Source organism: Nicotiana sylvestris, unplaced genomic scaffold (genome assembly GCF_000393655.2).
Source record: "Nicotiana sylvestris unplaced genomic scaffold, ASM39365v2 Un00012, whole genome shotgun sequence".
Taxonomy (NCBI): Eukaryota; Viridiplantae; Streptophyta; class Magnoliopsida; order Solanales; family Solanaceae; genus Nicotiana; species Nicotiana sylvestris.
In genome coordinates this window covers 136,061-163,330 of record NW_027184348.1, presented here as the reverse complement: position 1 = coordinate 163,330, position 27,270 = coordinate 136,061, and the positions used below count along the sequence as shown (strand labels likewise).

Genomic DNA, 27,270 nt, shown 5'->3' with positions numbered 1-27,270 from the left:
ACACATACGCATAGAACCATCCTTTTACTTCACAAACAAGACAGGAGCACCCCAAGTTGATACACTGGGCCAAATAAAACCCTTATCAAGCAATTCCTGTAACTGATCCTTCAACTCAAGAGGGGCCATACGATATGGAGGAATAGAAATGGGCTGAGTGCCCGGCAACAGATCAATGCTAAAATCAATATCTCTATCAGGTGGCATGCCTGGAAGATCAGCTGGAAACACATAGGGGAAATCCCGTACTACTGGGGCTAAATCAACTGAAGGGGTATCAATACTGACATCTCTCACATGAGCTAAATACGCGCCACACCCCTTCTCAACCATACGCTGAGCTTTAAGAAAAGAAATAACTCTACTGGGAGTGTGATCTAAATACCCTTCCATATGACACACGGTACACCTGACATAGCCAACATCACAGGTTTGACATGACAGTCAAGAATACTATAATGGGGCGACAACCAGTCCATGCCCAAGATAATATCGAAGTCAACCATACTGAGTAACAATAAATCAGCTCTAGTCTCAAAACCACTAAGAGCAACCAAACTTGACCGATAAACGCGGTCCACAACAAGAGAATCTCCCATAGGAGTAGAAACATAAACAAGGGAACTCAAAGAATCCCAAGATACACCCAAATGTGGAGCAAAATAAGAAGACACATAAGAATAAGTGGAGCCTGGATCGAATAGAACCGATGCATCTCTGTGACAAACCAGTATAATACCTGTGATGACAGAATCAGAGGCCATAGCCTCTGTACGGGCAGGAAGGGCATTGTATCTGGACTGGCCTCCCCTCTAGGGTGACCTCTACCTCCCCGACCTCCACCTCTAGCTGGCTGATCAGGTGGGGTATCAACTGGAGCTGTAACCATAGCCTAAGAGCTCTGCGGGGCACGCTGTGGCTGAGAAGTTTATGAAGCTGCACCCTTCCCAAGTCTGGGGCAATCCCTCACCATATGACATGTGTCATCACACTCAAAACAAGCTCTGGGAGGATGTGGTGGTTGGGACTGGCTAGGGCCAGGTCTGCTAGACTGACCTCTGAAAGCACCCCGTGTAGGAGGCGCGCTAGATACCGGTGGTGCATAATAAGGCTACTGAGGCCTAGGAGGAGCTGGAGCACTACTGCCTGCTGGAAGAGCCGAATGAACATGGCGACTCATATAACCCCTACCATGATGTCCTGCAGCTGGGGCACGGGCACCAGAGAAGTGGCCCGACTCTCGAGACCTCTTGGCCTCCCTCTCCTCTCTCTCCCTAGCATGCATACCCTCAATCCTCCTAGCAATGCTCACCACCTGCTGATAAGAAATATCCATCTCCAACTCATGAGCCATGCTAGATCTGATGCTGGGAATAAGGCCCTCAATAAACCGGCGAACCCTCTCGCGGACAGTAGAAACCAAGGTTGGCGCATGCCTAGCCAAACTGGTGTAACAGACAGCATACTCTGAAAGAGCCATAGCACCCTAGCGCAAATGCTCAAACTCTGTGCGCCATGCTTTCCTGAGGCTCTGAGGAACATACTCTCTCAGGAACAGATCTAAAATTTGAGTCCAAGTCAGTAAAGCAGCCTTATCTGGACTGTCTAACTCATAGGTGCGCCGCCACTCATAGGCGGCTCCTCAAAGCTGGAAAGTAGTGAAGGAAACCCCGCTCGATCCTGATATACCCATGGTATGAAGAATGCAGTAACACTCATCTAGAAATCCCAGAGCATCGTTCGATGCTAGACCACTGAATATAGGGGGCTTGTACTTCTTGAACCTCTCAAGCCTCAACTGCTCATCCTCGGAAGACGCTGCCCTGTCCTCGGGATGAACTGGCACTGCAGGTGGTACAGGAATAATCTCAGGGACCTGCTCAACATGCACTCACTGCTCAAGAGTGCGTGCGGCGGGAGTCTGTGCTCCTCCCCCGGCCAGAGATGTAGCTGCAGCAAGGGGAAGCAACCCTGCGTGAGCCAGAGTGGTGTACATGCTCATGAATTGTGCCAGAGTCTCCTGAAGAGCTGGAGTAGTAGTAGTAGTAGTGGGCGTGTTAGGTGCCTGGACTCTAGCTAGAACTGCTGGTGGTACCTCGGTGGCAGCTCGCGCAGGTGCTCTGGCTACACCACGTGCGCATCCTCGTCCTCTACCCCAGCCCCGGCCTCTGACGGCTGCAGTAGGGGGCGTGGGTGCCTGATCATCTCGGGTAGCGCGTGTCCTCACCATCTGTGAGAGAATAGAAGACAGAAGTTTAGAATGGTGATTTCAAAATATCGCATGACAAGGAAATCAAATGAAGGGGAATTTTCCTAATAGTTACATAGCCCTCTCGTAGATAAGTACCGACATCTCCGTACCGATCAACAAGGCTTTTAAGGTGCTTGTGATCCATGACTCCTATGAACCTAGAGCTCTGATACCAACTTGTCACGACCCCAGTTCACCCTCAGTGAATTGTCGTGACGGCACCTAATCTCTACAACTAGGTAAGCCTAACAAATGTGGAACATAAATGAAACTTGCGGAAAAAAATAACCAAAAACCAAAAGCAACTGAATGGAACAATAGTTATAATGTCGCTCGGCATATACAACACAACTTTGTCAAAACCAAGTACACTATCCCAAAACCTGGAAACTCACAGAAACACAAGCCTTTGGAATATCTAACAGTCTAACTCCAAAATATCTAACAAGAAGGAAAAATATAGAAGGACAATGTTAATAGCTAGAATAGAAAGGGACTTCTCGGTCTGCGGATGCGGTAGATGTACCTCGAAGTCTCTAGAGCAGTCGCCTCCCTCAAAGATGGTAGGCCTGAGTAGCGGTACCTGGACTTGCACATGAAAAGCATGCGCAGAAGGGGCATGAGTACACCACAGCGGTACTCAGTAAGTGCCAAGCCTAACCTTGGTTGGGTAGTGTCGAGGAAGGTCAGAGCCCTACTGAGGTTAAATAAAATATAAAGATCAATAGTATAGAATAGAACAATATAAATAAGTATGGCAGTAAAATAACACAGGATGTACAACAAGGTAAACATGGAAAGGAAATACAACTTAGCACCAATAATAACAATTGGGGATCTCCCAGGATACCGTCCTGTAGTTCCATATGTACATATCCAGTGGATCTCCCGGGATCCCGTCCCGTAGTCCAACTCATAGTGCACGGAGATCTACCGGAATCTCGTTCCGTATTCCCAAATGTAAATACCCAGTAGATCTCCCGGGATCCTGTCCCGTAGTCCAACTCATAGTGCGTGGGGATCTACCGGAATCCCGTTCCATAGTCCCAAATGTAAATACCCAGTACTGGGGGAATCTATCCGGTGCATTCCCGTAGTTTCATATAACAGTGCAGGGGGATCTACCGGGAATCTAACCCGTAGTCCCAAAGTAAATGTGCAGGGGGATCTACCGAGAATCTAACCCGTAGTCCCAAAGTAAACAGATAAGGGAGAACTACCGGAATCCCACATCCATAGTCCCAAAGTAAATATACAGCAACAGGAAGATATACAGAAATGGCAAAAATTTCATATTAAGGCAATAAGTGATTCTAGCCTAGCATGCTGCACAGAATTCAAGTAAGGCAGGTTGAATCAAATAAAGCAATTAAGTCACTTAGACATGCTTTTCTAAGCTAATAACATGCTTAATAGTGCAAGTAATAGAAACAGGAAAGGAAACATACTAGTAATTATTTAAAGAAAACCGGATTTCCAACAATTAGAACAAGTACGCACTCATCACCTCACGTACAAGGAGTTTCAATTACCAAATATACCAATCCTAAGGGGGAAGGTCCACCACACAAGGTTAGACAAGCCACTTACCTCGAAACGGCTCAAAATCAATTTGAAACCACGCTCTTGCCATGAATACTCGACTCAAAATGGCCCAAATCTATTTAATTCAATTTCATAATATAAACAACACTTTAAGTAACTGATTCTACAATTAAATTCTAAGCTAATACGCGAAATTAGCTAAAATGACCAAAACGCCCCTTGGACCCACGTCTTAGAATCAGGTGAAATTTACATTTTCAGAAACCTCGTACTCTCATGAGTCTATATGTAACAAGAACACTGAAATCAGAGTCTAAATATGGCCCCTCAAATTCTCATTCAAAAGTCTCTTAAACTCAAGCCCTAATTACCCATTTTTCAAAAAAATTCACCACTTATTAGGTCTTTAATCACATAAAACGAGTTATGAAGTCAAGGATGTTACCTCCAAGTAATTCCCCTTTGTTTTCCTCAAAAATCTCTCTCAAAAGCATCAAACCAGGATGAAAATGGTGAAAGAATAGCTCAAATTCGCTAAGGCAACTATTTATATATTTTGGGCAGCGATTTCCGCATCTGAGGTCCTGGGATCGCATATGTGGTCCCACTTCTACGGAACTAATGCCGCATCTACGAATTTTCACTTATTGGCCAATTTTCGCATCTGCGACTCCAATTCGCTGATGCGGTACCGCTTCTGCGGAATTACAACCGCTTCTGCGGTTCATGAAGAAGTCCCCAATTTCCGCTTCTGCAGAAAATTGCCCGCATTTACGGAAGCTGCCGACCTCCCTAATTTTCGCTTCTGCGGCCTGTTAGCCGCTTCTGCGGCGCTTCACCTGCTGAACCCAAATCGCAGGTGCGGTTACGTCAGAACAATAGTTGAAGGTGCAACTTAAATTCAAAAATCTTTCCGTCAACCATCTGAAATCATCCCGAGGCCTCCGGGACCTCAACCAAAGGCACCAACAAGTCACCAATCACTATCCAAACTTGTACCAATCCTTAAAACACCTAGAACAACATCGAAACCTCGAATCAACCATGGATTTAAGCTTAAGAACTCCAAATTTCTCAAAATACGCTTTCGATCAAAAAGTCTATCAAACCTCATCCGAATGACTTGAAATTTTGTACACATATCACATTCAACACTAGGCTACTCCAACTTTTGGAATTTCATTCCAAATCTCAGATCAAAATCTCGCTATCAGACCATAAACTTCAAAAATTCAACTTTCGGCATTTCAAGCCTAAATTAGCTACGGACCTCCAAAACACGATCCGAACACACCCCTAAGCCCAAAATCACCTAACGGAGCTAACACAACCATCGGATTTCCATTCCAAGGTCGTCTTCATACTGTTCCAACTACGGTAAACTTTCCAACACTTAAGCTCTCATTTAGGGACTAAGTGTCCCAAAACTCTCCGAAACTCAAAACTGAACATTCCAGCAAATCAAAATAGCAGAAATAAACTTGGGGAAAGCAGTTAATAGGGGATTGGGGCATTAATTCTTAAGATGACCGGCCGGGTCGTCACATGAATTGCCTTGGTCTGACCTTTTCGTTGAAAGCTCTTGCCATTCGTTGAAAGCTCTTGCCATGACATACCGCATTCTTTCTCTTCCCATCAATGAGAGCCAGTTGTTCATAGCGGCTCTGTACCCATTCTACGCCGTTGTGCTCAGCTTCTTGTATGATTCTTAGAAGAGGGATTTCTACTTCGGTAGGAATAACCGCTTCCGTACCATAGACCAGTAGGTAGGGAGTTGCCCTAGTTGATGTGCGAACCGTTGTACGATACCCGGGCAGAGCAAATGGCAGCTTCTTGTGCCATTGTTTGTAATTATCTACCATTTTCCTCAGTATCTTCTTGATGTTTTTATTGGCGGCTTCTATAGCTCTGTTCATTTACGGCTTGTATGCTGTGGAATTCTTATACTTGATCTTGAAAGTTTCACACATGGCCTTCATTAAATCACGCTTCTCCGGGATCTACACATAGTGCAGAGTGTAGTATCAGCACAACCGACCTTATGTGCTGGTAAGTGCCTAGCCTAACCTCGGTGAAGTAGTGACGAGACTAGGGCCAGACTACCAAATAGACCTGTGCAATTCAAATATATATAGCGGAAAAGAAGTATAGAAATAAACAGTCAAGTATGGGAGGGGCAGCATGCTGCGGGGGAAAATATCAATTCCGAATAGAAATACAACAAGTAAATGAAAGAAACAATATAACTCGGATATCATCAAGGAATCAGCATCAATAAATGCATGGCATCACCCTTCGTGCTTTTACTCTCGTCCTCACCAAAGCAATCATATAGTAATAATGTGCACGACATCACCCTTCGTGCTTTTACTCTTTTTTCTCACCATATAATCAATATAATTGGCACGGAATGGTACATCGTGCGGCATGACATCACCCTTCGTGCTTTACACTATTTCCTCACCAATCATACACGACATCACCCTTCGTGCTTTAACTCTCTTCCTCACCCAAACAACAATCACAAACAATAGGGAAAGGAAAATAATTGAAATTTGCAATAATAATCCCGGCAAGGGAACAATAGTCAACAACAAGTCCCGGCAAGGGACAACATCAATAACATCAACATTCCGGCAAGGGAGATAACAAATAAAGTAACAATAGCCCGGTAAGGGGGGCAACATAATGATCTCTTCTCTTTCTCACTTTACTTCACAACTCGATCCAATGCTCTAAAGGTTCAATTATCACTTATACTTTCACAATTCGTTACACAACTTGAGCCAACGCTCCTCAATATTCATAGGTCACAATTTCTTCCACAAACTTTACACAACCAATAGAAACCATCACCAAGGCATAAAAGATACAACGAAGTCATGATAATCACAATATAAGACTCACGGGCATGCTAGACACCAACGTATAGATACTCGTCACCATGCCTATACGTCGTACTCAACAATTACCACACAACAAATAGGACTCGACTCCTAATACCCCAAGCTAAGGTTAGACCAAACACTTACATCGATGCCACGAACACAATTCACGATTCAATTATAGCTTTACCCCTTGATTCCACCACCAATTTGCTCGTATCTGGTAATAAGTTACTTAATTATATCAATAAACACTAAATGAATCAATTTGATTGCATCAAAATGAATTTCCCAAAGTTTCACCCAAAAAGTCAAAAATTGCCCCCGGGACACATGGTCAAAACCCGAGGTTCGAACCAAAATCCGATTACCCATTCCCCCACGAAACCAAATATGTAATTTGTTTTGAAATCGAACCTCAAATCGAGGTCCGAATCCTCGATGAAATCATGTCTAGGTTCTACCCAAAACACCCCAATTTCCCCAATGAAAATCATTGATTTTTGCGTTGAAATCATGTTAAAAGATGTTAATGATTGAAGGAAATGAGTTAAAATTAACTTACAATCAATTTGGAAGAAGAGTTGTTCTTAAAAAATCGCCCTAGGGAGTTTGTATTTGAAAAGATGTGAAAATGGGTTAAAAATTCGTCTAAGTATAAAAGTTGCAGGATGCAGATGTGGGAATTGCGAACAGGGGCGCTAGCTTGGGAATTGCGAAGGGAGGCTCGCATTTGCGACCTTAGGCACCAAAGGAGAACTTCGCATTTGCGAAGCAGGCGTCGCATTTGCGGCTGGGCCTTCCGCATTTGCGAGACAAATGGTCGCATTTGCGATCAGGCCTGCCCAGGTCCTTGTTTTGCATTTGCGATGGAAGTTTCGCATTTGCGAAGCCTGCAGACTTAATACACCAGATGAGAAATCTGCAATTTTCTAAGTTCAAAATGCACCCCGTAGCCTATCCAAAACTCACCCGAGCCCTCAGGGCTCCAAACCAAACATACACACAATCTCAAAAACATACTACGGACTTATTCGTGTAATCAAATCACCAAAATAACATCATGAACATCGAATTAAACCTCAAAACCAATGAAATTTCTCAAAACTTCTTTAAACACCAAATTTTGCATTTAAGGTCCGAATCACGTCAAATGGATTCCGTTTCTTACCAAACTCTACAGAATTATCTTAAATCATATATAAGACCTGTACCGGATGCCGGAACCAAAATACGGGCCGAATACCATCACGTTCTAATCACAATTTATTTCCAAATCTCTTAAATAATTTCAGAAAACAATTTCTTTCAAAAATTCATTTCTCGGGCTTGGGACCTCGGAATTTAATTTCGGGCATACGCCCAAGTCCCATACTTTCCTACGGACCCTCCGGGACCATCAAATCACGAGTCCGGTTTCGTTTACCAAAAACGTTGACCGAAGTCAAATTAATTTATTTTATAGTCAAAATTTATCAATTTTCATAGATTTTCACATATAGGCTTTCCGGCTACGCGCCCAGACTACACACACAAATCGAGATGATACTAAAAGAGGGCTTTAAGGCCTCGGAATGCATAATTTCCTTTTAAAACAAGTACATTCTCCACCTCTAAAATAACTGTTCGTCCTCGAACAGACAGAAGAAGGAAGTACCTGAGTCGGGGAAAAGATAGGGATAACGGCTCCGCATATCGGACTCGGACTCCCAGGTCGATGCCTCAGCAGGCTGACCTCTCCACTGAACACGAACAAAAAGAAAACTCTTCGATCTCAACTGACGAACCTGCCGGTCTAAAATAGCTACCGGCTCCTCCTCATAAGACAAGTCCTTGTCCAACTGGGCAGTGCTAAAATCTAACACGTGGGATGGATCGCCGTGATATTTCCGAAGCATGGTGTCACCACTCCGGTTCGCCCTCCGTGAACCATCGTGATGGCACCTAGTCTCTATGACTAGGTAAGCCTAAATTGCGGAAGATAACCAAAACTTGCGGAAGTAAACAATTTAAAAAAAGAAATAAGGCAATAACAGTGTTTAAATGTGCCGCTCGGCATACACCATATATAAATCTCAAAACCAATATCCAAATCCAAGACCCGGAAACCCACGAATCACAAGCTAAGAAAGGAAATACTACATAGCTCTAACTCCGGAATGTGTCTAATAAGAATAGAAAGTACAGAAGGGCTAAATACTAAAAGGCAGGAATAGAAAGGGACTCCTCCGTCTGCGGACGCGACAGATGTACCTCGAAGTGTCTAAGTAGTCTCCTCCCTCAAGGATGGTAGGCCTGAGTAGAAGTACCTGGATCTGCACATGAAAAACATGTGCAGAAGAGGCATGAGTACACCACAGCGGTACTCAGCAAGTGCCAAGACTAACCTCGGTTGGGTAGTGACGAGGAAGGTCAGGGCCCTACTGAGATTAAATAAAATATAAAGATGATAGGATAAGATAAGCAGTACAATTGAGAATCTATAGTAAGAACCTACACAGGATAATAAGAGTACAATAACGGAAAGAGAGATGAAGGCAACCACAAGGAAAGTAACCAGGGAGCTCTCAGTATCCCGAGGATCTCTTAGTACCCTCAATATATGCCGGGGATCTCTTGGTATCACGAGGATCTCTCGGTATCCTCAATATATGCTAGGGATCTCTCGGTATCCCGAGGATCTCTTGGTATCCTCAATATATGCTAGGGATCGCTCGGTATCCCGAGGATCTCTTGGTATCCTCAATATACGTGGGGATCTCTTGGTATCCCGAGGATGTCTTGGTATCCTCAATATATGCTAGGGATCTCTTGGTATCCCGCACCTCAGTCCAGATCATAAATACGTACAAGGGATTTCCTGGGATGTCGTCCCGTAGTTCCAAATTTAAAAACACACAGAAGCAACACAAGAATACTCAATTAAATACTAATTTCGTACCAAGTAAACAATTAATTCTAGCCTAACATGCTTCACATAATGCAATTAAATCAGTTTAAGCAAATAGGAAATTAAGTCAACTAAACATGCTTTTCTAAACTATAACAGGCTAAATTTGCAAGTAGAATAAAACAGGAAAAAACAAGAACTCAATTGAAGTACTTAAAGTAAAATCGGATTTTCAACAATTAGCTCAAGTACGAACTCGTCACCTCACGTACAAGGCATTTCAATTATCAAATATATCATATCTTAAGGGAAAGGTCTCCCACACATGGTTAGACAAGACACTTACCTCAAACCCATTCAAAAATTAACCCGACACCACGTCTTTGTCACGAGTACTCGACTTCAAATGACCCAACTTTTCAATTCAATTGCATAATATAAATAACACTTCAAGTAACTGATTCTACAAAGAAATTCTAAGCTAATACACGAAATTAGGTAAAATGACCAAAATGCCCCTCGGGCCCGCATCTCGGAATATGGTGAAATTTATAGTTTCAGAATCCTCACACTCTCACAAGTCTAACCATACCAAAATTATCCAAATCCGATGTAAAGTCCCCAATCAAAACTCAATTTCTTGGCCTAAGAACTTTTCCCCAATTTTCATACAAATTCCGAAATTAAAGGATGAATTCATGTTTAGATTAATGGGTTACAAGCAAAAATGAGTTAAGAATCGTTACCCAATCGATATCTCTGAAAATCCGAGCTCCCAAGCTTATGTTTCGATAAAAATGGCTAAAACCCTCGGTTTTAAATCTTATATCTACCCAGAAAATTCCTTCTTCGCGAACGCGGTCAAAACCTCGCGTTCGCGAAGCACAAAATAACTTTGACCATTTTTCCTTCTTTACGAATGCGATGCCTTGCATAGATGAACCTTTGCGAACGCGGCGTGCACCACGTGAACGCGATGCACAAAACTCCACTGGGCCAATTCCTCTTCCGCGAACGCGAAGCCCAATCGCGAACGCATAACACAACCATCTAGCCTCTTTGCGAACACGTAGGGCCTCTCGCGAACGCGAAGGCCAAACGTTCCCCCCAGTCCCAGCTCCTCTTCGCGAACGCAAGGACCCACTCGCAAATGCGATGAAGGAAACCAGAACTGACTGCTGCAACATTTTCTGCAATTTTCTATGTTCCAAAAATGACCCATTGAGCATCCGAAACACACCCGAGGCCCCCGGGACCTCAACCAAACCTGCCAACCAATCCTAAAACATCATTCAAACTTGTTCCAACCTTTGGAACGCTCAAAACAACATCAAAACACCTATTTTTCATCGAATTCAAGCTTAAAAATTCCAAAAACTCTAAAATCACACTTTCGATCAAAAAGTCTACCAAACCTCGTCCGAATGACCTGAAATTTTGCACACACATCCCAAATGACATCACGAAACTATTTCAACTCTCGGAATTCCATTCCGACCCTCGGATCAAAATCTCACTATCGAACCGGAAACTTCCAAAATTTAACTTTCGGCATTTCAAGCCTAAATTAGCTACGGACTTCCAAAACACAATCCGAACACGCTCCTAACCCTGAAATCGCCCAACAGAGCTAACAGAACCATCAGATTTCCATTTCGATGCCGTCTTCACACTGTTCCGACTACGGTCAACTTTCCAACACTTAAGCTCTCATTTAGGGACTAAGTGTCCCAAAACTCTCCGAAACATAAAATCGAACATCCCGGCAAATCGAAATAGCAGAAATAAACTTGGGAAAAACAGTTAATAGGGGATTGGGGCATTAATTCCTAAGACGACCGGCCGGGTCGTCACATCCTCCTACACTTAAACATTCGTTCGTCCTCGAACGAGCATAGAGACATACCTGGAGTAGTGAAAAGATGAGGTTAACGGCTGCGCATATCCTGCTCGGTCTCCCAGGTCGCCTTCTCGACCGGCTGACCCCGCCACTGGACCTTCACTGATGCAATGTTCTTTGACCTCAGCTTTGTAACCTATATGTCCAATATTGCCATTGGCTCCTCAATATAAGATAGATCCTAGTCTAACTAGACTGAACTGAAATCCAACACGTGCGACGGATCGTCGTGATACCTCCGGAGCATCGAAATATGAAATACCGGATGAACTCCTGCCAAGCTGGGAGGTAAGGCAAGCTCATAAGCAACCTCCCCAACATGCCTCAATATCTCAAAAGGGCCAATAAACCTCAGACTCAACTTCCCTTTCTTCCTGAATCTAATAACGCCCTTCATAGGCGAAACCCGAAGCAGAACTCGCTCTCCAACCGTATAGGAAACATCACAAACCTTCCAGTCCTCGTAACTCTTCTGTCTGGACTGGGCTGTGCAGAGTCTATCCTGAATCACCTTAATCTTCTCCAAAGCATCCTGAACCAGGTCTGTGCCTAACAATTTGGCCTCACCCAGTCAAACCAACCCACCGGGGATTTACACCGTTTCCCATATAAAGCCTTATACGCTGCCATTTGAATGCTGGACTGATAGCTGTTGTTGTAAGCAAACCCTGCCAATGGCAAGAACTGATCCCAAGACCCTCTAAACTCAATCACACACGTACGAAGCATATCCTCAAGAATCTGAATAGTGCGCTCGGACTGTCCGTCTGTCTGAGGGTGAAATGCTATACTCAAGTCCACCCAAGTACCCAACTCATGCTGAACGGCCCTCCAGAACCGTGATGTGAAATGAGTACCTCTATCTGAAATGATGGACACTGGAATATGCAAACGAACAATCTCCCGGATATAAATCTCTGCCATCCGCTCTGAAGAATAAGTAGTACACACAGGAATGAAATGAGCGGACTTGGTCAGCCGATCCACAATCACCCAAATAGCATCGAACTTCCTCAAAGTCCGTGGGAGCACAACTACAAAGTCCATCGTGATCTGCTCCCACTTCCACTCTGGAATCTCTATCTACTGAAGCAACCCACCCGGTCTCTGGTGCTCATACTTCGCCTGCTGACAGTTGAGGCACCGAGCTATAAATCCAACTATATCCTTCTTTATCCGCCTCCACCAGTAGTGCTGCCTCAAATCCTGATACATCTTCGCGGCACCTGGATGAATGGAATACCACGAGCTATGGGCCTCCTTCAGAATCAACTCTCAAAGCCATCAACATTGGGTACACAAATCCGACCCTGCATCCTCAATACCCCATCACTACCAATAGTCACATCTCTGGCATCACCGTGCTGAACCTTGTCCTTTAGGACAAGCAAATGAGGTTCATCCTACTGCCGCTCCCGGATAAGATCAAATAGAGACGACCAAGAAACCACGCAAGCTAGAACCTGACTAGGCTCTGAAAGATCCAATCTCACAAACTGGCTGGCTAAGGCCTGAACATCCATCGCCATAGGACTCTCCGATGCTGGTAAATAAGCCAAACTCCCCAAACTCTTTGCCCGGCGACTCAAAGCATCGGCCACCACATTGGCCTTGCCCGGGTGATACGAAATAGTGATATCATAGTCCTTTAGCAACTATAACCACCTCTTCTGGTGCAAATTTAGATCCTTTTGCTTGAACATGTGCTGCAAGTTCCGATGGTCAGTATAAATCTCATAGGGAACACCGTATAAGTAATGGCGCCAAATCTTCAGGGCGTGAACGATGGCAGCTAACTCAAGGTCGTGAACAGGGTAGTTCTTCTCATGTATCTTCAATTGTCTAGACGCGTAGGCAATCACCTTACCATCCTACATCAACACCGCACCGAGGCCAACCTTCGAGGCATCACAATAGACCGTATAAGACCCCGACCCTGTAGGCAGTATCAAAATTAGGGTCGTGGTCAAAGCTGTCTTGAGCTTCTGGAAGCTCGCCTCACACTCCTCCGTCCATTGGAACGGAGCACCCTTCTGGGTCAACCTGGTCATAAGGGCCGCAATCGATGAAAACCCCTCCACAAAACGACAGTAGTAGCTCGCCGTACCAAGGAAACTGCAGATCTCGATAGCTGAGGATGGTCTAGGCCAACGTTGCACGACCTCTATCTTCTTCGGATCCACCTGAATACTTGATACCACGTGGCCTAAGAATGCCACTGAATCCAACCAAAACTCACACTTCGAGAATTTAACATATAACTTCTTCTCTCTCAGAGTCTGAAGCATAGTCCTCAGGTGCTGCTCATGATCTTCCCGACTCCGGGAATACACCAGAATATCATCAATAAAGACAATGACGAACGAGTCAAGATACGACCGGAACACACTGTGCATCAAATGCATAAAGGCTGCTGGAGCATTGCTCAACCCAAATGACATAACAAGGAACTCGTAATGACCATACCGAGTCCTAAAAGCAGTTTTCGGGATATTTGGCTCCCGAATCTTCAATTGATGGTAACCTGAGCACAAATCAATCTTAGAAAACACCCGTGCGTCCTAAAGCTGGTCAAACAGATCATCAATACGAGGCAAAGGATAACGGTTCTTCACTATCACTTTGTTCAACTGGAAATAATCAATACACATACGCATAGAACCATCCTTTTACTTCACAAACAAGACAGGAGCACCCCAAGTTGATACACTGGGCCAAATAAAACCCTTATCAAGCAATTCCTGTAACTGATCCTTCAACTCAAGAGGGGCCATACGATATGGAGGAATAGAAATGGGCTGAGTGCCCGGCAACAGATCAATGCTAAAATCAATATCTCTATCAGGTGGCATGCCTGGAAGATCAGCTGGAAACACATAGGGGAAATCCCGTACTACTGGGGCTAAATCAACTGAAGGGGTATCAATACTGACATCTCTCACATGAGCTAAATACGCGCCACACCCCTTCTCAACCATACGCTGAGCTTTAAGAAAAGAAATAACTCTACTGGGAGTGTGATCTAAATACCCTTCCATATGACACACGGTACACCTGACATAGCCAACATCACAGGTTTGACATGACAGTCAAGAATACTATAATGGGGCGACAACCAGTCCATGCCCAAGATAATATCGAAGTCAACCATACTGAGTAACAATAAATCAGCTCTAGTCTCAAAACCACTAAGAGCAACCAAACATGACCGATAAACGCGGTCCACAACAAGAGAATCTCCCATAGGAGTAGAAACATAAACAAGGGAACTCAAAGAATCCCAAGATACACCCAAATGTGGAGCAAAATAAGAAGACACATAAGAATAAGTGGAGCCTGGATCGAATAGAACCGATGCATCTCTGTGACAAACCAGTATAATACCTGTGATGACAGAATCAGAGGCCATAGCCTCTGTACGGGCAGGAAGGGCATTGTATCTGGACTGGCCTCCCCTCTAGGGTGACCTCTACCTCCCCGACCTCCACCTCTAGCTGGCTGATCAGGTGGGGTATCAACTGGAGCTGTAACCATAGCCTAAGAGCTCTGCGGGGCACGCTGTGGCTGAGAAGTTTATGAAGCTGCACCCTTCCCAAGTCTGGGGCAATCCCTCACCATATGACATGTGTCATCACACTCAAAACAAGCTCTGGGAGGATGTGGTGGTTGGGACTGGCTAGGGCCAGGTCTGCTAGACTGACCTCTGAAAGCACCCCGTATAGGAGGCGCGCTAGATACCGGTGGTGCATAATAAGGCTACTGAGGCCTAGGAGGAGCTGGAGCACTACTGCCTGCTGGAAGAGCCGAATGAACATGGCGACTCATATAACCCCTACCATGATGTCCTGCAGCTGGGGCACGGGCACCAGAGAAGTGGCCCGACTCTCGAGACCTCTTGGCCTCCCTCTCCTCTCTCTCCCTAGCATGCATACCCTCAATCCTCCTAGCAATGCTCACCACCTGCTGATAAGAAATATCCATCTCCAACTCATGAGCCATGCTAGATCTGATGCTGGGAATAAGGCCCTCAATAAACCGGCGAACCCTCTCGCGGACAGTAGAAACCAAGGTTGGCGCATGCCTAGCCAAACTGGTGTAACAGACAGCATACTCTGAAAGAGCCATAGCACCCTAGCGCAAATGCTCAAACTCTGTGCGCCATGCTTTCCTGAGGCTCTGAGGAACATACTCTCTCAGGAACAGATCTAAAATTTGAGTCCAAGTCAGTAAAGCAGCCTTATCTGGACTGTCTAACTCATAGGTGCGCCGCCACTCATAGGCGGCTCCTCAAAGCTGGAAAGTAGTGAAGGAAACCCCGCTCGATCCTGATATACCCATGGTATGAAGAATGCAGTAACACTCATCTAGAAATCCCAGAGCATCGTTCGATGCTAGACCACTGAATATAGGGGGCTTGTACTTCTTGAACCTCTCAAGCCTCAACTGCTCATCCTCGGAAGACGCTGCCCTGTCCTCGGGATGAACTGGCACTGCAGGTGGTACAGGAATAATCTCAGGGACCTGCTCAACATGCACTCACTGCTCAAGAGTGCGTGCGGCGGGAGTCTGTGCTCCTCCCCCGGCCAGAGATGTAGCTGCAGCAAGGGGAAGCAACCCTGCGTGAGCCAGAGTGGTGTACATGCTCATGAATTGTGCCAGAGTCTCCTGAAGAGCTGGAGTAGTAGTAGTAGTAGTGGGCGTGTTAGGTGCCTGGACTCTAGCTAGAACTGCTGGTGGTACCTCGGTGGCAGCTCGCGCAGGTGCTCTGGCTACACCACGTGCGCATCCTCGTCCTCTACCCCAGCCCCGGCCTCTGACGGCTGCAGTAGGGGGCGTGGGTGCCTGATCATCTCGGGTAGCGCGTGTCCTCACCATCTGTGAGAGAATAGAAGACAGAAGTTTAGAATGGTGATTTCAAAATATCGCATGACAAGGAAATCAAATGAAGGGGAATTTTCCTAATAGTTACATAGCCCTCTCGTAGATAAGTACCGACATCTCCGTACCGATCAACAAGGCTTTTAAGGTGCTTGTGATCCATGACTCCTATGAACCTAGAGCTCTGATACCAACTTGTCACGACCCCAGTTCACCCTCAGTGAATTGTCGTGACGGCACCTAATCTCTACAACTAGGTAAGCCTAACAAATGTGGAACATAAATGAAACTTGCGGAAGAAAATAACCAAAAACCAAAAGCAACTGAATGGAACAATAGTTATAATGTCGCTCGGCATATACAACACAACTTTGTCAAAACCAAGTACACTATCCCAAAACCTGGAAACTCACAGAAACACAAGCCTTTGGAATATCTAACAGTCTAACTCCAAAATATCTAACAAGAAGGAAAAATATAGAAGGACAATGTTAATAGCTAGAATAGAAAGGGACTTCTCGGTCTGCGGATGCGGTAGATGTACCTCGAAGTCTCTAGAGCAGTCGCCTCCCTCAAAGATGGTAGGCCTGAGTAGCGGTACCTGGACTTGCACATGAAAAGCATGCGCAGAAGGGGCATGAGTACACCACAGCGGTACTCAGTAAGTGCCAAGCCTAACCTTGGTTGGGTAGTGTCGAGGAAGGTCAGAGCCCTACTGAGGTTAAATAAAATATAAAGATCAATAGTATAGAATAGAACAATATAAATAAGTATGGCAGTAAAATAACACAGGATGTACAACAAGGTAAACATGGAAAGGAAATACAACTTAGCACCAATAATAACAATTGGGGATCTCCCAGGATACCGTCCTGTAGTTCCATATGTACATATCCAGTGGATCTCCCGGGATCCCGTCCCGTAGTCCAACTCATAGTGCACGGAGATCTACCGGAATCTCGTTCCGTATTCCCAAATGTAAATACCCAGTAGATCTCCCGGGATCCTGTCCCGTAGTCCAACTCATAGTGCGTGGGGATCTACCGGAATCCCGTTCCATAGTCCCAAATGTAAATACCCAGTACTGGGGGAATCTATCCGGTGCATTCCCGTAGTTTCATATAACAGTGCAGGGGGATCTACCGGGAATCTAACCCGTAGTCCCAAAGTAAATGTGCAGGGGGATCTACCGAGAATCTAACCCGTAGTCCCAAAGTAAACAGATAAGGGAGAACTACCGGAATCCCACATCCATAGTCCCAAAGTAAATATACAGCAACAGGAAGATATACAGAAATGGCAAAAATTTCATATTAAGGCAATAAGTGATTCTAGCCTAGCATGCTGCACAGAATTCAAGTAAGGCAGGTTGAATCAAATAAAGCAATTAAGTCACTTAGACATGCTTTTCTAAGCTAATAACATGCTTAATAGTGCAAGTAATAGAAACAGGAAAGGAAACATACTAGTAATTATTTAAAGAAAACCGGATTTCCAACAATTAGAACAAGTACGCACTCATCACCTCACGTACAAGGAGTTTCAATTACCAAATATACCAATCCTAAGGGGGAAGGTCCACCACACAAGGTTAGACAAGCCACTTACCTCGAAACGGCTCAAAATCAATTTGAAACCACGCTCTTGCCATGAATACTCGACTCAAAATGGCCCAAATCTATTTAATTCAATTTCATAATATAAACAACACTTTAAGTAACTGATTCTACAATTAAATTCTAAGCTAATACGCGAAATTAGCTAAAATGACCAAAACGCCCCTTGGACCCACGTCTTAGAATCAGGTGAAATTTACATTTTCAGAAACCTCGTACTCTCATGAGTCTATATGTAACAAGAACACTGAAATCAGAGTCTAAATATGGCCCCTCAAATTCTCATTCAAAAGTCTCTTAAACTCAAGCCCTAATTACCCATTTTTCAAAAAAATTCACCACTTATTAGGTCTTTAATCACATAAAACGAGTTATGAAGTCAAGGATGTTACCTCCAAGTAATTCCCCTTTGTTTTCCTCAAAAATCTCTCTCAAAAGCATCAAACCAGGATGAAAATGGTGAAAGAATAGCTCAAATTCGCTAAGGCAACTATTTATATATTTTGGGCAGCGATTTCCGCATCTGAGGTCCTGGGATCGCATCTGTGGTCCCACTTCTACGGAACTAATGCCGCATCTACGAATTTTCACTTATTGGCCAATTTTCGCATCTGCGACTCCAATTCGCTGATGCGGTACCGCTTCTGCGGAATTACAACCGCTTCTGCGGTTCATGAAGAAGTCCCCAATTTCCGCTTCTGCAGAAAATTGCCCGCATTTACGGAAGCTGCCGACCTCCCTAATTTTCGCTTCTGCGGCCTGTTAGCCGCTTCTGCGGCGCTTCACCTGCGGAACCCAAATCGCAGGTGCGGTTACGTCAGAACAATAGTTGAAGGTGCAACTTAAATTCAAAAATCTTTCCGTCAACCATCTGAAATCATCCCGAGGCCTCCGGGACCTCAACCAAAGGCACCAACAAGTCACCAATCACTATCCAAACTTGTACCAATCCTTAAAACACCTAGAACAACATCGAAACCTCGAATCAACCATGGATTTAAGCTTAAGAACTCCAAATTTCTCAAAATACGCTTTCGATCAAAAAGTCTATCAAACCTCATCCGAATGACTTGAAATTTTGTACACATATCACATTCAACACTAGGCTACTCCAACTTTTGGAATTTCATTCCAAATCTCAGATCAAAATCTCGCTATCAGACCATAAACTTCAAAAATTCAACTTTCGGCATTTCAAGCCTAAATTAGCTACGGACCTCCAAAACACGATCCGAACACACCCCTAAGCCCAAAATCACCTAACGGAGCTAACACAACCATCGGATTTCCATTCCAAGGTCGTCTTCATACTGTTCCAACTACGGTAAACTTTCCAACACTTAAGCTCTCATTTAGGGACTAAGTGTCCCAAAACTCTCCGAAACTCAAAACTGAACATTCCAGCAAATCAAAATAGCAGAAATAAACTTGGGGAAAGCAGTTAATAGGGGATTGGGGCATTAATTCTTAAGATGACCGGCCGGGTCGTCACATGAATTGCCTTGGTCTGACCTTTTCGTTGAAAGCTCTTGCCATTCGTTGAAAGCTCTTGCCATGACATACCGCATTCTTTCTCTTCCCATCAATGAGAGCCAGTTGTTCATAGCGGCTCTGTACCCATTCTACGCCGTTGTGCTCAGCTTCTTGTATGATTCTTAGAAGAGGGATTTCTATTTCGGTAGGAATAACCGCTTCCGTACCATAGACCAGTAGGTAGGGAGTTGCCCTAGTTGATGTGCGAACCGTTGTACGATACCCGGGCAGAGCAAATGGCAGCTTCTTGTGCCATTGTTTGTAATTATCTACCATTTTCCTCAGTATCTTCTTGATGTTTTTATTGGCGGCTTCTATAGCTCTGTTCATTTACGGCTTGTATGCTGTGGAATTCTTATACTTGATCTTGAAAGTTTCACACATGGCCTTCATTAAATCACTATTGAGATTGGTGGCATTGCCAGTGATGATTGACTCTGGCACTCCGAACCTACAAACAATGCGATCCCGAACAAAGCCTGCGACGACCTTCTTATTTACAGCTTTGTAAGATGTGGCTTCGACCAATTTTGTGAAATAGTCTATGGCCAGCAGAATGGACCTATGCCTATTTGAAGCAGTGGGTTCGATTGGACCGATGACATCCATGCTCCACGCGGAGAAAGGTCAGGGTGTACTTGTTGCATTGAGTTCATTGGGTGGTACTCATATCATATCAGCATGTATCTGGGATTGGTGGCACTTCTGAACATACTTTATGCAGTCTGTTTCTATAGTCATCCAGAAATATCCTACTCTCAGTATTTTCTTGGCTAAGACAAAGCCATTCATGTGCGGTCCGAAAGTTCCACCATGTATTTCCTCAAGTAATCTGGATGCCTCCTTGGCATCGACATACCATAGTAGTCCCAAGTCTGAAGTCCTTCTATACAGAATTCCCCCCCTTTGAAAGAAATGATTGGCTAACCTTCGAAGTGTGTGCTTCTGAGTATGGGTTGCGTGCTCTAGATATTCTCCCTTTGCCAAATATTCCTTGATGTCGTGAAACCACATATTTCCATCACTTTCTTCTTCAACATAAGCACAATAAGCCTGTTGTTTATGAATTCTTAATGGTATATGATCGATGAAGTTTTTGTCCGGGTGTTGTATCATGGATGATAAAGTGGCCAGCTCTTGATCTCTATATTGATGTCAATAGCCAACCGGAGTTTTTGAACTCTATATTCGTGAACCTCTTGATCAGCTCTTGTACACAATACAGATATGGCAATATCTTGGTGTTCTTGGTATCCTATTCTCCTAAAACTTGGTGTACCAAAAGATTGGAATTTCCAATTACCAGCATCTCCTAAATATTGATGTCAATAGCCAACCGGAGTCCCAAGATGCAAGCCTCATATTCCGCCATATTGTTGGTGTATGGAAACCTGAGTTTTGTAGATACTGGATAGTGTTGGCCGGTTTCTAATACTAAGACAGCTCCGATACCTATTCCTTTGAAGTTTACTGCTCCGTCGAAGAAAATTCTCCAACCATCATATGCCTCGGTGATATCTTCTCCTATAAATGATACCTCATCATAGTGAAAATACGTTTTCAATGGTTCATATTCTCCGTCTACAGGATTTTCTGCCAAATGATCTGCCAACGCTTGCCCTTTGACCGCCTTCTGAGTTATATAAACAATGTTGAGCTCACTCAGCAATATCTGCCACTTTGCTAACTTACCTGTAGGCATGGGTTTCTGAAAGATGTATTTCAGCGGGTCCATCCTTGATATGAGATATGTGGTGTATGCACAGAAATAATGCCTCAACTTTTGAGCTATCCATATCAAAGCGCAGCAGGTGCGCTCCAGCAAAGAGTATCGAGCTTCATATGGTGTGAATTTCTTGCTCAGATAATATATTGCCTGCTCCTTTCTTCCAGTCTCATCATGTTGTCTCAGAACATAACCAAAAGCCCCATCCAAAACGGACAAGTAAAGTAACAGAAGTCTTCCTAGTTCTGGTGGGACTAGAACGGGCGGTTTAGATAAATACTCCTTGATTTTATTGAAGGCTTTTCTGGCATTCTTCAGTCCAGCTTGTTGCAATATCTTTCTTCAGCATCCTGAAGTTCGGCCCACATATCACGGTTGATTGTGTTATGAAATGGCTGATGTAGTTGAGACGCCCTAAAAAGCTCATCACATCTTTCTTATTCTTCGTAGGTGGCAACTTTTGGATAGTTTTGACCTTTGATGGGTCCAATTCAATCCCTCGGCAACTGACAATGAATCCTAATAATTTTTTAGCAAGGACTCCATAGGCACATTTTGCAGGATTCAGTTTCAGATTGTACCTTCGAAGTCGCTTAAAGAATTTCCTCAAGTCTACTATTTTAATATGTAATTCTTTTGGATTTGATGATGATGTCATCCACGCACACCTCTATTTTCTTGTGTATCATGTCGTGGAAAATGGTTGTCATGGCTCTCATATAGGTATCTCCAGCATTCTTCAAACCAAACGACATCATGTTATATTAGTACATTCCCCATGGTATGATAAAGGCTGTCTTTTCGGCATCCTCTTCATCCATCCAGATCTGATGATACCCCGCGAAGCAATCCACAAAGGACTGGAGTTCATGCTTGGCACATTTGTCGATTAGTATGTGTATATTGGGCAACGGGAAATCATCATTCGGACTCGCCTTGTTTAAATCTCGGTAATCAACACATACTCTGACTTTCCCATCTTTCTTCGGACTGGCACGATATTGGCCAACCAAGTCAGATACTCAATCACTCTAAGAACCTTGGCTTTGATTTGCTTGGTGACCTCCTCTTTTATATTCAAACTCATATCCGGCTTGAACTTTCTGAGCCTCTGCTTTACCAGTGGACACATGGGATTGGTAGGTAGCTTGTGAGCCACTATAGATGTGCTCAAACATGTCATATCGTCGTAAGACCATGCAAAGATATCATCATATTCTTTTAGGAATCTAACGTACTCTTCCTTTTCTGATGGTGACAGGTGAATGCTTGTGCGTGTTTCCTTGACCGTTTCGGAATCTCCTAAGTTAACTGTCTTAGTTTCGTCCAAATTAGACTTAGGTTTGTTTTCAAAGTTCTCCACTTCTCTGACGATTTCCTCAGGTATTATATCATCTTCCAGATCCTCCGAGTCACTATCCTTATGTTGCGTTGTTTCATTACATGTCACAATCGTAGGTTCACCGGTAATAATAATGTTGTAGAGAGAAAATGTAAAGAATAATAATAAATATGAAAAATTGCAAAGCATTAATAAAATCTTGAAAACGTCAACAAGTATGGTTCGATGACTCGAGCAATTATTTCAAAACAAAATACGTTCAAAAAAAATACTGAAAATGTTTTAAATGCTCAAAACTATTTTTAAAATAATTAATGCTAATTGGCTAGGCTACCCAGGAACTCGACAGGCCCGGGATGGTGCATCAGTCCAATTCTTGAGAATAACTCCCTTTTCAATTATTTGAATGGTAAGGTGTTCCTCCTCCTCCTCAACTATCGCACTGCAATCCATGTCTTTATCATCCAGAAATAGCTTCCTCATGCTAGCTAAGACTTAGTCTTCCTCAGACCCCCACATCATGTCATCTTGATGAAATGTCTAGTGCAAATGTGGTACCGGTTGTTCCAGCGGATAATAAGGACCACACCATGGCGGCGGCAAATTCTAGTATTCTTGCCAAGTATATTCATACCCAAGCCCGAAAGTTGTACCATGACGCTTCGGCTATACTGATTTGGTGATCCCTTGGAGGTTTTTGCTGAGACCTTTGTCAGGTTCATACCCTGTCCATAGCAGTATGCTTTCTATCTTGTTGCTCCACCAATTTATCTTTTTCAATTGCGTTGATGTGCTCAATGCGATGGTTTGTTTCTCCACCTAACTTCTTCCTATTTTCGATGACTGGAACGGTCTGATTGGTGTGGATGGTATTACTTCCATCTCCATGGATGATTACCTCCTGATGGTTCCATTCAAAATTCATAGCCTGATGCAGAGTAGAAGCCACTGCCCCAGTGCAATGTATCCGGGGTTGTCGCGCCCCTATTTCTCGTAAAATCGGGTTTCGACATATAACAACTCTTTTAAGGAAGGGTGTTAAAAGAAAGAGTCATCACCTAACGGGTTTAAGGTGTGTTAGGGCACCTATTTTGCAGATAACTCTATTTGACTAGTTTGCATCACCAAAGATCGGGTAAGGACTCGAAATTACCTCGAAAAGAAGGTGTTAGGCACTCTTCGAGGTCCGCAACTGTGGGTCCCAGTAGAACTCAATTATATGAATAGTCTATGTGATCAAGTACAGGAAAATAAGGAATTTGGGAAGTTTATTATTAAATACGAGTAATTGATTTAAAGACAAGATGGGGGTCCTAAATTTTTTAGCCTAAAGGATCACTCCGTGCAACATAAATAATACTTCGTAACCCCCTCAAGGTGGGGTATTACTCATATTATTTATCATGCATAGACTATCATCCTGCTACCCCATTACTATCTTTAAGTTGTTATCTAAAACATACTAGTTGGTTCTAAACCGTACCCTATACGTGCACTACCCGTCCCATGCCTATGGTCCAGGAAGCTTTGGACCTCTATTTAGGTAGTTCTAGACTTCAACTTAGGCTGCTCAAAATGATAAAACTAATCGACATGCAATATAGGATGGACTTCATATAAAAGAAATTAAGGGCTCAAGTTGGCCTCCACACTTTGACAACGAATGCACGCAAACACATTGAGCATTTGACAGGTGCAGATTTTGAACTAAGTAAAGTTATTGAATCTGGGCATGATCTCTACGTGATTCTGGATTTTAATACATGCAGCAATTTCATATGTAAAGTCCTTACCTTTAAAACGATTTCTTAAAAAACAAAGCCTACATAGTTGCCTACTGATTACAAGCATAAGGGATTAAAACCTATAGGCATGATGTCTAGGTGATTCACGTAGTAACTAACAATGGTGATCACAGGAGTATGTTCAGAATTGCTTAGTCGAGTCCAATAGGTGTGGTTTCTAATAGTGATAATTAGCACAGTGATGAAAACTCTTTAAAGAAAGGAGTAGGACAATAATTAGGACTGATTTAGAACCTATAGACATGATTTCTATAATCATAATTAAAACTAGTTTTAGATCCTATATGCATGATTTCTATAATTAAAACTGATTTAAGATCCTATATGCATGATATCTACATCATAAATTAGGCAGTGTGTAAGTTAACATAATCCTATGCGCACATTGAGATATTAATCGTTCAATATCCTATAGGCATGATTTCTAACAGGTAAAAGCAAAATACAGTTGAACCAAATTAAGAGCCTATAGGCAAGATTTCTAACATATGATAACTGAACATGTTTGAGCATAATGACACATTCTGAGCGAAATAGAGGGCAGGATTTCTTCCCATTTCGATGCAAGTGTAAGATAAAACCCCTTCTCCAATTTTACTAATACCCCAGAATGTTATTACAAGAATAATTACAGACCCAGAATGAATAGAATAAATTACAGAAATAAATAACTATAGGGAGCTGATCGGCTCCAACCCTGCACCACTATATAATGGTGAGGAGTGGTCGATGCATCTTTTACTCGAAAGGTCGGGATCGATTTCCACAGGGAGTTAAAATTGGTTGGGAGTTGGGTTTCTATCTAATCTAGCTATGCGTGTTGCTTTGAGTTTCACTTCTAACCATGCTTGGATTTGTTTCTATTCTATGTTTAATGCTATTGATTACTGAAAATAATCTAAGTACAATATTGTTGTAAGAGTTTTCTCAATTGATAAAAAGAACTAGGGAAGTGACTTACACCTAGGCAAGTATCTAATAGGATCTAAAATTTAGGACAAGCTTGTTATATTTGGGGTTGTGATATAACCTTTACACATAATTACTCACTCTATACCTCTCGATAGTTTGAGTGACTTTGCCCTAATTGGCTTTGTCAAGCCTAATTGGGTGTTCAAACAATGCAAGTAAAATTGGCTCAAGTCGGATATTACTATCTCTAGGTTTAACCCTTTAATTGGGGCTATCAATCTCTTGAATGCACCCCAATTCCTTGTTAGCCTAATTTTCCTAGACTCAGTCCCTCATTCTCAAGAAGAGTCTAAGTTATAAAGCCACAAATCAGTGTTTGCAACCACCAATTCTAAAATTAAAGCATGAATCAAGCTAAATATCACTAACCCACAAACAATTAATCCCTAAAATTGAAGACCCATTAAATACCCACACTAGGGTTGGGTCACAACCCTAGCTAATGGGTTTAGCTACTAATAATCAAGGTAGAATCAAAGATGAAGATGAAATATAAGCCATAAAAGTTGATTACAAGAATAAAATCTAAGAATATAAGCTAAAGATGCTCTAAAATTACTCTAAATGGTAAAGTACGGTTTTTCACGAGCCCACTGATACAAAAGATAATCTAAAAATGTGAAAAAGATCTATTTATTCACAGCTGAAATTACTGGACAAAAATACCCCTAAAGAGGTTCCGTTGTCAGCAAAATACAGGGCGCCTTAGCATATGGAACTTCCGCGGCAGCACAAAAACAAGCGCAGACAGCGTTTCTTCAATTTTGGACTGGGACTGGGCTAGGTTTCACGGACATCGTAAAGTCTACTACGCAACGTTGGCTTCTATTGCGGCCGCGAAAAAATTTTCGCGGACCGCGTTCCTCATTTGAGCTCATATTGCAAGGTCTCTGATTCTCTATCTCGCCCTCATCAGAATTCGCTCCGCAGCCGCGTTAGGTATTCCACGGCCGCATTTTTGTTTAAGCTTTGAACTTGTGCAAATTTAACTCCTTCATGAGTTGATTATGGCTTTCTTGTCTCATTTTTACCAAACCTTGTAGACAACCACATTAAGTCAGTTTTCGGGAATACTTTTACACATTTTGATCCAAAACCTAAGCAAAAGAGAGCATAAGATAGGCTAAAATCCATAGTTATCAACTCCCCCAAACTTAAGCTTTTGCTTGTCCTCAAGCAAATAAAGTAATTCCCACCTCCACAAGATAAAAGAAAAGAAAATTTCAGCTGTCCTAAGGTGACTTCATCAAGCATCAATTGGGACTAACAATTACCCTCAGCACAAATGTACAAAAGCATCAAGAGTTGACTGAATTCACCAAGGAAACTCATTCTATTACGTAGGTCGTTGTGGAACCCAAACTCTTTCTCCTCTACTCTCCATAAGCAAATCTCACTTAAGAATTGAAGCACTCAAAACAAGGATTGTGAAGAAGCACACTCATCTCTCACAAGGGAATGTCACAAGTCCGGCTTCAAGTACCATAAGCTTGCCCTTATGTGAATCACTACTAATGTAAGCTCACTCAACTCGAGATCCTATAGGGCTTTTGCGGGAATGTAATGAAGGATTTTGGATCAAGGTAGGATATATCGGTCTATGAAGGTTTCATCTTTCCTTAAGCATTTCATTTTCTCATTTCCGCTCACAATTTCTTGACTCTTTGAGTAATTTTCTTCTTCCTTAGAGGAACTAGAGAGGCACACTGTCACCTTTTCTTGTTCATGACAATCATTTTTCTCCTTTTCTAATCATTCCAAGCCTTTCATCATTGTTTTCATTGATTCCCTTCATTTTCCATATCATTCACTTTCTTTTTGACTTTTTGGCTTTTCTTCCTTTTCTTTTGCCTTCCCTTTACTTTATTTTGTACCTTTCATCACTTTCACATTCCTCGTATCTCCCCCCAAACTTATGCTTTTGCCA

General features: G+C 43.1%; 3 protein-coding genes across 3 annotated transcripts; all 3 read right to left on the bottom strand.

Moving 5' to 3' along the window:
- Positions 1–5,337: 5,337 nt before the first annotated feature.
- LOC138884640 (uncharacterized) lies at positions 5,338–5,712 on the bottom strand. The gene has a single exon (XM_070165651.1). It carries the CDS (start codon positions 5,710–5,712, stop codon positions 5,338–5,340), a length of 375 nt encoding a protein of 124 aa, XP_070021752.1.
- On the bottom strand, positions 5,713–19,828 carry LOC138884639 (uncharacterized). Its single transcript, XM_070165650.1, has 2 exons — positions 19,478–19,828; positions 5,713–5,796 (listed from the first exon to the last, which is right to left on the bottom strand). Exons 1-2 carry the CDS (start codon positions 19,826–19,828, stop codon positions 5,713–5,715), a joined length of 435 nt encoding a protein of 144 aa, XP_070021751.1.
- A 1,685-nt stretch (positions 19,829–21,513) lies between these two features.
- LOC138884638 (uncharacterized mitochondrial protein AtMg00860-like) lies at positions 21,514–21,882 on the bottom strand. Its single transcript, XM_070165649.1, has one exon. It carries the CDS (start codon positions 21,880–21,882, stop codon positions 21,514–21,516), a length of 369 nt encoding a protein of 122 aa, XP_070021750.1.
- Between the last annotated feature and the right edge of the window lie 5,388 nt (positions 21,883–27,270).